Genomic DNA, 14,727 nt, shown 5'->3' on the forward strand with positions numbered 1-14,727 from the left:
TTTTCAGTCTTAAAATTATTTGCCGAATTTCTTCAAGCGTGAAGGAGTACACAAATTTATTGTCTCTAAAGTCTTCCATAACATTTTTCGAAACCTACTCTGATTGTCTCACCTTCTTCTCCCATCATCAGGAAGTAGTATTTCAATTAGCAGGGCAGCTGACTCTCGTAACTCTTCCTTAAAATGCTGTCAATCATACCTGACACTTTCTTTTTGGGACATGCTGCTCTGGTGAAGCTTCCTAGTTCTTCTTGTTTCCCATCTTAATTTCTGCGGGGCCTCAGTCCAGATGCAAGGAACTCCTTTAGAATGACCTCTGCTGACAGGTATAAATGCTTTCATTGCTCTATCTATAGCCACTGCCAGTTCTTGTGATTTTAATATCTACATTATCACCCAGAACTGGACACTGAAACACCCTTCTTACTTCTTCCCACTTAGTGTCCCTGATTATATTTGAGACTTATGTGCACGTTTTCTGTGGTGGTTTGGATTTCTGTTCTACTGCTTGTGTAATGTCTGATATGAGGTCTGTGCAAAAAATTCCAGAACATTCATAATTCCACACCAAAGTTGTGTTGGAGCAAAATATGGTTAGCACCCCTGCACATGCCTGTGTCTAATGTGTAACTGCCGGAAGTTTCATTGTTGTATGTCCGTTTATTATTGTTCAGTGCTGTATTGAGTAGACTGTTGTGTCGCACAGTTTGCGAATTTTGAGATGGCAGAGTTAGAGGAGCAATGTGCCCGCATTAAATTTTACGTGAAAACCAAGAAAACCTATACAGACACACACCAAATGATGCAAGAAGCCGACGGTGATGAGTGCTTAAGGCATACTCAGTGTTACAAATGGTTCACATGGTACAAAAATGGCTGGACATAAGCTGAAGATGACTCTTGTTCAGGACGCCCCGACATCTACCACCAATGCTCATGTCAGGAATGTCAACAAAATTGTAAGGGCCAATCAAAGACTGATGTTCGAAAGATTGGAGAAGAATGTAACATTTCAGTTGGATCATGTCATGAAATACTGACACAGCATCTAGGAATACATCATGTTGCTGCCAAGTTCATCCCACAGCTCACGAGTGAAGACTAGAAAGACAGTTGCCTTGCAGTCTGTGAAGAACTTTTGCATTGCACCAATGAGAACGAGATGTTCCTTAAGAGAATCATAATTGGTGATGGGACATGGATCTACAATTATGATATTGAGGCCAAGGTTCAGTCTTCACAGTGGGTCAGGAAAGTTTCTCCAAGACAAAAAAAAAAACTCGTCAGGTCAAGTCAAATGTCAAAGTCATGCTGATAGTTTTCTATGACTTTGAAGGATTATCTCATCACGTAATCATGTTACAGGGACAAACTGTTAATCGATGGTACCATCAGGATGTGTTGCAGTGCCTGCAAGAAAATGTGAGGAGGAAATGGCCTGAAATGTGGCGAGACAATTCATGGCTCTTGCATCACGGTAATGCAGTCACACATTCTTCCCTGTTGGTGCATGACTACTGCACAAAATATAAAATCATTTGTGCCTCATCCTCTGTACTCTCCACATCTGGCCCCTCTGAACTTTTTTTATTTCCAAAGTTGAAAACCCCGATGAAAGGACCAATATTTGCAATGACAGATGAGATAAAAGAAAATTCGCAGACGGCGCTTCGAATGATCCAGCAAGAAGCATACCAAAGACTGCTTCCAGAAGTGGAAATGGCGTTGGGAGCAGCTCATCAATTGTGGAGGACAGTATTTCGAAGGAGACAATGCACAATAAGTTAAAACTAAGTGTGGAAAAATTTTGTGGACAAAGTTCTGGAATTTTCTGATCAGCCCTGGTATTGTGATCAGTCGATTTCATTCCACTTTCGACCTTCCAGCCTTCACATGGCGCACTGCTGCCATATTTGCTAAAGTGATGTCAGCATCTGACGTTGCTCCAACCCTCCCTTCATAGGCTGATGGATCGTGAGGTGCATTCAGTACCTGTAAGTTGAGTTCCATACCGGCTTCCAGTTGTCTTCCATGGTCATCAGTCAGGCGGCTACGACACAACACTGACTTTGCATTTGCATCAATGGAGAACACACGAGGCTCAGTTCGTCCTATGTGACTATCATCTTTACCTGATTACAAGAAGAGGTTTCTTCCCAAATTCGTCATTCGAAAAATACGGGGTTGTCTTACATTCACACATTAAACTATTGCTGCTGAGGTCAACATTTTTACATTGTTTAATAAACTGATAAATGGGCCATCTTACATTAATAAATGAAGTTTTGGTTATGAGATTTTGCACAAATTTATTTTGAAGAATTCCAAAGTGTAGAGCTTAGCAAACAATGCTTTCGTTTGAATAGGCTCAAGATTTTCCTACATGCAGAAGTGCTCACTACAGTATCGAACTTGCTCGACAATCACACGACATTTGACTCGTGGCTCTATTGCAAAGGATATGCAAGACACTATGAACTAGCTACAACAACAACCTAATTCTCTGCTTTAAAAAAATTGACAATTTTGTGAAATACAGGAGGAAATAGCATTAAATTCTATCAATTTTCAAACTTTTGCTGTACTTGAACAGTTTTGGAATAAAAGTTCTCATACACATATGGAAGAATATACGTACATTTATGCTGGTTTTTAAGTAAAGGTAACATTCAAAGGCGAAAATCTTGTTCTTCAAAACCCATTACTTGATTCTGAACCCAAGTCATTATTTTATTTGGTTATGAGAAACTGTAATGATTTACAAAGCGGGTTACAATTGAGAAAATCTGTTGCTGCTCACATACTAGAATACCGGGGGAAAATGTCACCAGCTTTTAATCAGCTTTAGAACAAGAAGGCGTCATTCAGATGAAACGAGTAAGTAAATTAATCCTGAATTGAATGCCTAACAAGCAAAATAAATCACATTAAACTGACTGTAGTTGTCATTACAAGAATAAATTACAGCGGAAAGACATGTTGTAGAGATAGTACCAACAGGCATCACTAGCTCACAGGATGTGAATTGGATTGAATCGCAAATGTGATCTTTTATTTGCATACTAATTGTTACTGTTGCATATGGCCTGCGTCCTAGATGGTACTGCCATCCGTGTCTACTATTGTGCAAGTACAGCACTATGGAAGGATTGGAGCAGAACAGTGACACCAGCTTGGCTAAGAACTATGGTGAGCACGGAGAGGGGAGTGGTGACCAGGCAGCAAATTTCACTGTGCTGCCAACCACGAGAATCTATACTGCGTACCTCATATACTGCATACTTTAGCTTTTTTTTTAACATTTACCATGTTTAAACTTCAGTTTGCCTGAATCCATTTGTACTCAGAACTGAAATAACTTTAAAATTCAACAAATAGTCAACAACAGCATACATTTCTGCATGAGGGTCCTGGGGCATACTTATGTATTTCATGCAGCAATGTTGTCCATGTTCACCATGACATATGACGGGACCAATAGGGGTTGTGTTGGTTGCTGGTTCTATACAGCCTACGAGAGAGTAGCAGGCAGACAATGTGTTTGGAAGCACGGGATATTGTAACATTCTCACATGAGTATCGAACCAGCTGTATTCTCAGGTCCCACTATAATTACAACCTCAGTTTCATAGCAGTCCTGTTAGGATGATGTCGATGATGATTAAAAATAGTGATGCCACAGACAACAATAAATAACACAGGTACTGAAGATAATGTAAACCATTTCTTTTTGTTTATTGTATTTCTCCTTGTTCTGTCAAAATGTAGACCGTGAATCCATACGTTTAAAATAGATGTATTGTTAACTTTTTATGTAGATACCTTACACCTATAAAAGCTTGTAATTTTAATTAGCCAGAACTTGTTAAAAAATAAATCTTCTCAGGGAGCTGCTTAAGAAAAGGAAGTTGTCTTATATTCAGTGTCATTTTATACTCTTGTAAATATGATAATATCCTTTATTTTTAGCAGCTATCGTCAACCTCATCACTAAATTGAAATTATATGGAAACCAGGATGCAACTCTCCCTTCCAGGCAACATTTCCACACAGATTATGTGTTCTGAAAAGTACTGTGATATTTTTGTCACTGTTATGGCTTGTTAAATACTATTATTGCTGTGACAGGATGTTGCCCTTGTGTGACTATCTGGGCAGTTATTGGCATACTGCGGATCTTTCCTGCCTTCATATACGATTCTTGGTGGCACAACAGATCTAAATACAACTCTTCTGCCACTCTTCTAGCATCGTGCAATATGCTGACACTTCTCATAGCATTAAGTTGTCCTATCTTTATCTCGATAAGGGATGATTGGTATATATTCAACAATGTTTTACCAAATCACCAAAGTTTTGACATTGAACACACCACCTCACTGCTAAATAGTCCTTCGCTGAATACAAACGAAACTCGAGATACAATTTTCTTCAGCTCATGGGAGCTGTTCTAATTTCAGGGCTCACTTCATAAATCACTCTTCTTACCCTTGGTCCTGTCCTAAATCGTACTGTAAAGCAACTTTCAAAGCCTTCCTTAGTCATTTCTGCATGTGTATTGTGTCTTTTAATGTATTCACATCTGCATCCTCTGGGATGTCATACACTAACATCAAAAGTTTCTTTTTCTAAGACTGTTTATAAATCAGTGTCTCTTACAGCTTTTTGTTGTTCACTATCTTTTCCGTGTCACTTTGTGTAGCAGTTTCCAGGATGACTATGTTTTTGATTTACTTGATCTTCCTTATACAAGTTTTCTCTTTGGTGGGTTAATTAAGGTTATTAGTTTTTGTTGCATTACCTTTGCCTCTTCGTTTGTTCTTCACTTTACAAAAAAAGTATTATGTCGCATCGATTGTGTTGCCATGATTTTAGCTGCACGAGTTATTTTGGTTATATCTCTGATAGTTGGCATCATTAGCACCGCAGTTATGATAGTGAAAATAATATAAGAGCTGTGGATCTGATGTTTACAATGGAGGACAAAACAGTAAACCACTTCAGAGGCCCTAAAAACATAGTGCTCAAATATCTACAAAAAATAAGGTAGTAATGTGCTCAATAGATCAGTGACATTGGTTGCGTCACCTGTAAATAAGATTTTACAAATCGGTGCCATTTCAGTAAGAGGCCAAGGTGGTCCAGGTCGGTAGAGCACTTAACTCTGGCCTTGGAGATACCAGGTTCAATCAGACAGTGGTGGGGATTTTTCCTCATTCCAGTCCCTCCAATACAGCCTCAGGTCCACTCAGCCTCCTGTCAAAATGAATGCTGAAGATTTTTGTCAGGGAAAAAAGACGGACAGGATGAGGAACCTGCTACCCTTCTGCCTCCTAGTGCTGTGACGAACAGAATGGCTGGCACTGTACCTGCTGTCAGGCCAATAGTCTAGTCACGAGACTGCACCACAGCTTTACCTTCACATCAGCAATTTAATATGTTCATTGCAAAGGGAACGCTGTTAATGAATTAAACAAAGATTTTTCAAAACTCAGCACAGAAGAATCAGCAGTGAGTTTTACACCAAGCAGTGTTTTTTACCTTATGATATAAAAAACTTCCTTATTTTTTATTTTTTCATAGGTAAAACTTAAGCTAAACGAATTATTATCATGATCAGAAATCAGCATAAAAAGATGAAATAGACCGAAGTCTCTAAGGAAATATAATGCATATATTCATATACAAGGGTAGTAACTTTAATAGTGGCAACTATTTATTTACAGCTCATACAAAATAAATACATTTTTCAAAGTTTTACTGACCTTCAAAGTAGTCACCAGCAATCATTGTGTATAACCTATTGCCAGCAATGTGGAAGTCGTAGGATACTCTTAGCAGTGCCAGTTGTGTTGACAGTTCGAGCAGCGCAGTCTATTGCTGGAAAAATTTGTAGCAGTGCTGAAGCGAATGCCGTGAAGTGCTTCCTTCAATTTAGAAATCAAGTTGAACTCATGAGGGCTCTAAAGTCCAGAGAGTGTGGTGAGTGGTACAGCACTTCCCAGCCCAATCGACAAAACAAATCAGTTACAGCTTGCATCCAAGCAATGTCCTGTAAAATGATGTTCATATCCTGCAGAAAGTGTCACCACTTCTTTCTCTATACTGTTCATTTTTTGGAACACAGCCTATGACCAGCTTAGAGACAGAAGTAATGACACTTTCTACAGGACCTGAGCATCATATTGTAGGACAATGCTCAAGCACGTACAGCATAAGCTGTTACTGATTTGTTTGACTGATGGGGCTGCTAAGTGCTATACCACCTACTGCACTCCCCTGACTTAAGCCCTCGTGAGATCAACTCGATTTCTAAACTGAAGGAAACACTTCATGGCATTCACTTCCAACTTGCACATAGCTGGCAACGGGTTATACACAATGCTGGCGACTACTTTGAAGGTCAGTAAAACTTTAAAACACGTATCTACTTTTTACGAGCTGTAAATACATAGTTGCCACTATCAAAGTTCCAACCCTTGCATATACAGAATAGTCCCACTTTTATGTTCCCAGAATTAACGTTTTCCCGCTGTTTACAACATTTTTTATTGTTTCTGTCAAATTTCCTATGTCCACAATGTTAATTCATACCCAAGTTTGCATTAACATACTTATAATTTTCCTGCAATTTACGCTTTATGAAAAAATTTTTGTGGAGAAAAAAATTGATGTATATGGTGTGAAATACTGCTGGCACGGTGTTGGCCAATAAACATTGCGTGGTTAAGTTTCTTGACAACAGGGCACTCTACTGAGCACATCTGAACCAACAAACAGGTAAAAGTTGAAACAATTCATGCCGTATCTCCTGACTCTGCCAAGCTTTACATGATGTGATGGCTGGTAGGAGTAACAAGGTTCCTTCTAATGAAGGTATCATTGCCAATTGCATCCACTTCCAAACTGCCTCTACTGCACATGCGCAGCTTCGTGATTATTGTGATTGTCGTGACACCTCTGTCGGACCATATTTCGTGTGTTTCACCATTTGGCCAGTTGTAGTGCTATCTGACACCTTTGCTCACTTTGTGTTACTCAAATGTTTTCAGTACAAAAACAGAGCACTTACTATGTACTTTTTCCTGCACAGCAAGCGTGTATAGAGAATTTATTCTTTTTGCCAAGTGCAATATTTACATATGTACCTTTTGTGATATTTCAAAAACAAACAATGAGAGTGATAGTTTGCATGTGTGGTTTTCTACATAACTAAGGAGGCACAGTACCTGATGACCTCAAAAAGAAGACTTTAGTGTAAGACACGCAGAACAACATACAAAATAATTATGTAAATATTTGCATTTGACAATGAGGAAAAATTATCAAAACATATCTTGCCTGAGCCTGAAAAAATACATGACTGGCACAGTGTATCATTATTTAAATAATGAATGACAGCTGCAGGCTTTCCGGAAACATCGATTATGATGTACAAAATTAAGTGAAATGTTTGTACTTCGCAGACAGTTACCAGTTCCAGATACTTCAGTGGGTTTTATTAGATAATAAACAAGTCCCTGACAAGTATTCGGATGCCTATTACATACATATATCATTTATAATAAGTGAAGGGGGTTCCTATAGATAACTTTTATAGCTTAAAACATTATTTTCAATATTTTACATTTTCCCACATTTTACGCCATATTTTTAGAGTCCCTTAAAAAGTGTAAAAGTGAGAGTTTACTAATTCTAAGTGCCCAGGTTCGATTCCCGGCTGGGTCGGAGATTTTCTCCGCTCAGGGAATGGGTGTTGTGTTGTCCTAATCATCATCATTTCATCCCCACTGATGCACAAGTCGCCGAGGTGGCGTCAAATCTAAAGACTTGCACCAGGCGAGTGGTCTACCCAACGGGAGGCCCTCGTCACACGCCACTTACTTTACTGTATATTTTAAAAGTATTTTTATGCACTGTTGCTATGCCAATTGACAAAACATTAAACAATTGCACAACACCTTTGGTTTGTTGAACACAATCCACGCAGATTCAATATCTGATGCATTTGGTGCTATTCGGAGGCCTGCAGCAACTCCATTGTGGAAGAGAGGCCACATGTTCATATTGGGAACAACATCAATGTGTGACAAATCGACTGTTGTCCCACGAGGTGCTGCTCGTCCTGTCAGACAGAGTCGAGGTATGCTAAGCGTTTCTGTTATGATAGGAGCTGCAGTTCTTAATGTGAACATTCCCCTGAAACAAGCAAAGATGTGAACACACAAGCCTCATAAACTTATATTGTGAAAGTTAAAATAATAATTGTCACTTGATCCATTCTGTCTTACTCCCACATGCATTCATCTCACAATTTAAAAAAAAAAAAAAAAAAAAAAAAAAAAAAAAAAAAAAAAAAAAAAATGGCACTTAGGCTATGATGAAAAATCTGCAAACACCAGCAGAACAACAAAGCAGCAGCTAAAATAATTAAAAGGCGAGTCTGGCTGGCTGCTCATTGATGAAAAAAAAGAAGAGTTGAGCTCATCGCACTGAAAACAGATATATTTTTTTAAAGTCATTAATAACAATAGCATAAGTGGTAAAGAATACATAACACACAATCTTAATTCTATCATCTTAAAAACCATTATCAAATTTTTCCCAACATCAAATAAAATCAAGAGAAAGTTCTTATCTTGATATAAAACATATGCTGTTAAAACAGGGATCTATACACCACAACCACTAAACAACTGTGGGTCCGTTTCCTGTGTTGTCCATTTCCTGTGTCATCCCAAAATTATTCTTCCTCCCATAAACACGATTATTTGCCTAATGAGTGAAATGATCACATGCAGAGAACCATTACACTGTACTACAATATTTCTCATGCTAAGCTACTTAATCTGCAGCTCCATTTCCCAGAATTCCAACATCTGGTAAGCAAATCCTGAGGATACACTCAGAGAATATGACAGAGAGCAAGATGGAGTCCTGCAAAATAAGGACTTCAAGTAATTCTCATTTCATAGAAGACACAGTCTCATTCATACCTGTCTGACAGGTACAAAAGATTCTACATTCGGAAAAAGCTAATCAGAAAGAAGTAATGGGAAGTCCTTGGTGTAATATAATAATGGAAAGAGTAAATGTAAGAACTCGCCATATTGTGAGGTATTGAGGCATCAACAAGAATCAAAATGTTCACAAGCCTTTGCACAGTATGAAAATGGTGACACGCACTTACAAATAAGTTTTCAGATGTTCCACATTGTGCTATTGTGCTGCTATTGCTGTTAATAGTTTGAGGCATATAAAACATTGCCTCAGTTGCTGTTAAGAAAAGCTGTAATTTCCACTAATGGTTATGTTCACTGAACAGGTGCGTAGGATCTTCCACAGTGCGTTATAAACATGAAAAGATTTTTTAGCAGCACTGAAGAATAAAATGAAACATGTATTTTGACAATACAAGTATCTGTCAAAATTATAGAGGGATAAAACTGTCCAAGAAGTAGCCACAACACATACAAGGCATAGTAAATAACAAAGCATTTGAAAGATCTATCAGAGATTATCTATAGTACCATTGTTCCTAATTAATATGGGAATATAAGAATTTCTAATATTTCAGTGTCCTTCACACTTATCTTCATTTGCAGAAACAAAAATGAATCGTTCAGAGTTAGGTCAGGTGCGTGAGGTGGGTGGGGCATGAGAGTCATGCCATTTTTTGCCACAACTGGCACAATGAGATGGCTATGTGAGCATAAGAATTGTCATAACACAAAAATCAGCTCCTTATCTGTCACAGATCGGACCTATAAATCTTATCTGAAGCTCGAGACTGAAAGCATGACCCGACCTGGTGGAACAAACTCTGAATCCAGACTCCCCATTCACATTCAACAAAGGGAAAAAAAGAGCATCGTCTTTACGTTTGACTTCACTTGAGGAGCTTTATTGTGCAAGGCTTGAATGACATATTCCAGTGGCTTGATTGTTGTTTGATTGTAAGGTTGTAGCCGTGGCACTACGAGTTATCACTAGTAACAATGTTCAAAAAAATTTCAAACTCAGTTTTGAGCAATTCTTTGAAAGCATGCTTTCACTTGATACTATTTTTGCTGGTCAGTCAGAACCTTATGTACAAATCTTCTGCTAAAATTCACTGAACTAAACTCCAACACAATACAGTTAAGCCTGCTTTCTCAGCCCCCCCCCCCCCCCCCCCTCCAATGGTGTATCACCAGTCTTTGAGCACAAGTTCATGAATTTTCGTGATATTTTCATCAATTCGAGCAACTGACAGACATCCAGAATAAGGTTTGCCATCACTCGACCTGTTGCCTTTTTGAAAAGAGAAAAACATCTCAGTATCCCCCACAGCATCTTTTTCATTAGCTGTTTTCAACACCTCAACAGTCTCTGCAGCATTTTTTCTGAGTATGTTGCAAAATTTCATAGCCACACATTGCTCAGTTACATCCACTTCTGCAAAAAGACTAGGAGAGAATGAAATAGCTTTGGCAAAAAATTCACTAAGGAAAAGCAATAAGAGAAGCCACACACACACACACACACACACACACACACACACACACACACACTGGGTGAGTATGTTTACTCTTTCCATTACAAATAAATAGGAACAAAGACCTTACATAAAGTCCTTGAAATCTATTTGCACCTGTGTACTTTATTACTGAGTGTGTTCATTCTGCTCAGTTTTTGTAGTATTCATTTTGTAAACTGTAACTTAACACTACTGTACACCTATAATATCATTAGTCAGCTGGTTACCATCATCCTACCTCGTATATAGCAAACCACATCTTTCTAACGTAAAAACAACAATAATTATTATGTATCAATGTGTACATAGTTTACACTTTTGTATCACACAAAGCCACTAACTATTTGAACATATCTGGTACACAACAGCAGTGATGATCACTCAAACTGACATTTACTACCTAATGTAATAACCACGATTCTGTGTGTTGGGTACTGTCTTTAGTTAAAGGTTCTATTCCTTGCACATTATTGTCTCTTGTAGATGCTAGTTATTTGTCAACTGATGATGGTCTAATGAGCTAAAATCTGGTTACGTTCCATGCAACAAAACTGTTGACATTACTTACCTTCCGACAGGTAAAGCCATTGTACGAGTACACAGGGCATAAAGATGTTTCTCTTGCTCTTCTATGTACTCATGGTCTGACACTTCTGGCTGCTGTGGTATGGCGATTCTAACTGGCTGTGATGATTGCAGCAGTCGCCTTACTTCTGCTACCCTGTGATCTTTGCTGAATCGTAGTTTCAGTGTCTGCTGATAAAAAGGAAAAAAGTCAGTCAGTAGCTAATAATTTAAGACTGACATTTATTTTACATTTATTTGTGAGACTGACTTTTGTCTCAAGGATACAGAAACTTTAAACAAACAATCATGTCCAAAGCTGCATCTACCAAAGAAGGCACAACCACCTAACGAAGGACTACCTCTCGTGGGAAAGGCAGTCTCTAAGAACAGAAATATCTTCACAGGTCTTCAGTTAAAACAAATGATGGTAGTTGCAGAATATGAGATTTGCAAACATGGTACCTGCACTATCTCAACTATTTTTGTGAGTACAAAAGCATTCATAGTATAAATTGCACATATTTCTCACTAATATTTGTGTGAAATTAAGAATTTATGGCTTCATTTCTATAACATGGTCACCAAAAACTCAGTTCAGAAAAACAGCTAAGGATAAGCAGCATATATGTCTGCAACAATCATATGTAGGAAATACTTGCTGACGCTCTCGCTGTAATTTCCACCAAGGCAACAACATGTTCTTCCCAGCTTTATTTTTAGAAGTCTCTGCAGCCACCTATGATATGCACACCCAAAACCAACTACCTACTAAACTAAAATATGTTAACCCCCTCATACTGTACACTTCTTTATTATAACTTTCTACCCTTGTGGCTCCAACACATTTCTTCCTCCAGTATTGCAATTTATTTAAATTTCTCACTATACTCCCTGGGCATTTTGTGTATTTAACCTTGACTATTATTTAGTTGCAATATTTATCATTGTCAAGCTGAAGAAGATTGTTCAGGTTTTCTATCACAGTTCCGTATTTATTTACCCTTTTCCCTTCATTTGATCATCGTGATCAACTACATCTCTCCAACTTTTCACAGGTAATTCGAGAAGCTTATCCAAAGAATAATACTTAGGGTTTTTCTCTTACCCATTACGTAGAATTATTAGAGTAGCTGGTTCAGCTGTCAAACCATTAAGACATCTTCCCTACAACTATAAACTTTTATAGCTCTAATTACAGACAGCTTATATAAAAATGAAGTGGTTTATTTTCTATAAACAAACAAAAGGAAAGAAACAAGATATAAGTAAAAATGTGATAATGGAAAGTCCATTGTTAAATGCAAATTATGAAAGAAGTAAAGATAACAACTGAACATATAGTTTAGGTGGTGCATAAGCAAAGTTTTCAGATACAGAACTTCTTCAGAAGTAAAAAACAAACACACACACACACACACACACACACACACACACACACACACACACACACACACAGAGAGAGAGAGAGAGAGAGAGAGAGAGAGAGAGAGAGAGAGAGAGAGAGAGAGAGCACTACACTGTCCCAGCTGACACCAGACACACAGCCGAGAATGTCCTCACACTAATGCATAGATCATGTCTCTTTTTGAGATGTGTGATTAACCCTGGATGAAGCATTCTGTGGAGCATGTCAATGAAGGGCTTGTAAAATCGCTCAGGAGAGAGGAACATTCACACATTGGTATAACAGATGAACTGTCCTTCCCTCAATCACATCATACCTGAATGCTTCTGGTAGATTACTTTGCCAAGAGCATCCAGTCTGACATACCCATCCTATAACAGTGATTTGCAATATGTGTACTAGGCTATTCTGGAGTAAATTTATCCTAACAACAGAAACAATAGAGCTGCATTTGAACCAGCTACTAGCAAATTAAATTCTGCAACTTGGACAAATTCATGAAAGTTAAAGAAAATTCATTTAGGGTCTTCAGTCAAAATATCAGAAGCTTCATCAATAAAAGAGGAAAACTTCTCACATAAATAAGGAACATGAATGGATAGATGGAATGTCAACAGTTTTGTCGTGCACACCAAAAAATCATACAGAAATTATTGAAGTGGATTTATCTTGATGGATAAAATGTAATATCATACTACTCTAGAACCAGAAAGAAGGAAGAGGGAGTTGGCTACACATGCTGAAAGTGAACTTAAGTTGCAAGCCTTTCAAGTTTAATATTGTGCTGAACAAGTCTTTGAATCCTGTGTCACAACAGCAGATCAGGGAGAAACACATGCTTGTAGCACTGACAGTTCATGCTAGAACGTTTCACCTTGTTCACCACAGTTCTCCCATAGAACAGTTCACAGGTCACCAGCAGGAAATATCTTCACTTCATAAATCAGATGAGGATGACCTTATTAAAAATTAATAGGAGAAACATTATTTTTTGGAGACTTTTGTATTAATTTTTTGTCTGATCGTACTGATTAAGGGCACCTAGAGTTCTTGATTTCCAGTATTGGACTATTTGCCACAATAAAATTCTCTACGATGATTGAAGGGAATTGTGCAACAGCCATTGACAATTTGCTTTAAGATCCAAAAAACCTTAGCTACAAACACAAATAGTCAATGGATTATATGATCTTGACAATAGAACATACTGACGATGTAGCTACAAATGATAGAAGTAAAGTATTGTACAACAAAATCATAAACAATGACTCAATTTCAGTGTTTAGAGGAAAATAAAGGGAAGACTGCCAGGAAGAAATTTATAATGCCAGCAGTGTAGATGAAATATTTAATTCTTTCTTAAACGTCTTCCAACAGCCCTTTGATCATCATTTTTCACTAAAGCAAGTACAGGTAAAATCAAACAAAAGCTAGGACAATGGATAGAGAACTTCTAGAGACAAGCTGAAGTCAAGAACTGAAACACTATTAGCACCAGTAATGTGAAAGTGTCACACCTGTCATTTAAAAAAAATAATAATAATAATAATAATAAAAATAAAAAGAACTTCATGCACTATCCTCAAATAATAAAATACTTCAAGAATAAGACAAAACAATCTGGAACATTATCAAATGCAAAACAGGTAAAAATACTGATCAAAATGAAACCGAGCCTCCAGAAATTGCTGTGGAAGTAACAGTGACAGTTTCATATCATTGACCACCAAATTCAGTAATTATTTATTCAGAGCCAGAGCAAACTGTGCACTCACTAATAAAAAACTGAACACAAATGCATGCGTAGACAATTCACGCACCACCAACATATATCAGTTCCAAAACCGCAACCCATAAGGAAATTTACTGGGTCCTTAAAAAGCAGTAATTCTGCTGGTTATGGTAGTGTCTCAAATACAATATTAAAATCTTCTGCTCAGTTGATAGGATTACCCTTAAGCTTCCTCAAACAGCATCCTGCTCCAGTTCCTGGAATTTTAATGTGACAGATGGCTACAGGAATTTGGAATTGCAAAGCAGGAGAATTTTATGGCTGGAGAGGAGGTACTGTAAGGAAGTTTGGAATTGATTTAAATGGTTTTGCAGACTAGGGTGGTGAGGGCTAAGGACTGTCCTGGGTGGTTGGGATTATGGACTTTAAGAAGCATGTAGAAGGTACAAGTGTCAGGGAGCAGTAGAGGTGAGGTGGGTGGGGGTGGGGGAGGGGAGAGGGAGA

At 37.9% G+C, this 14,727-nt stretch overlaps 1 protein-coding gene across 2 annotated transcripts in view; it reads right to left on the reverse strand.

The window, feature by feature from the left end:
* LOC126465310 (anaphase-promoting complex subunit 1) overlaps window positions 1–14,727 on the reverse strand; it is a 335,155-nt gene that overhangs the window by 125,533 nt on the left and 194,895 nt on the right. Inside the window, exons 19-20 of one of the 2 annotated variants that reach the window (XM_050096297.1) lie at window positions 11,088–11,272; window positions 7,962–8,199 (exon numbers count right to left, since the gene is read on the reverse strand). In XM_050096297.1, the coding sequence (XP_049952254.1) occupies window positions 7,962–8,199; window positions 11,088–11,272 (423 nt within the window). Of the gene's footprint in view, window positions 1–7,961; window positions 8,200–11,087; window positions 11,276–14,727 lie in introns of both variants that reach the window. The other variant, XM_050096296.1, reaches the window with a different exon arrangement.

Source organism: Schistocerca serialis, chromosome 1, assembly GCF_023864345.2.
Source record: "Schistocerca serialis cubense isolate TAMUIC-IGC-003099 chromosome 1, iqSchSeri2.2, whole genome shotgun sequence".
Classification (NCBI taxonomy): Eukaryota; Metazoa; Arthropoda; class Insecta; order Orthoptera; family Acrididae; genus Schistocerca; species Schistocerca serialis.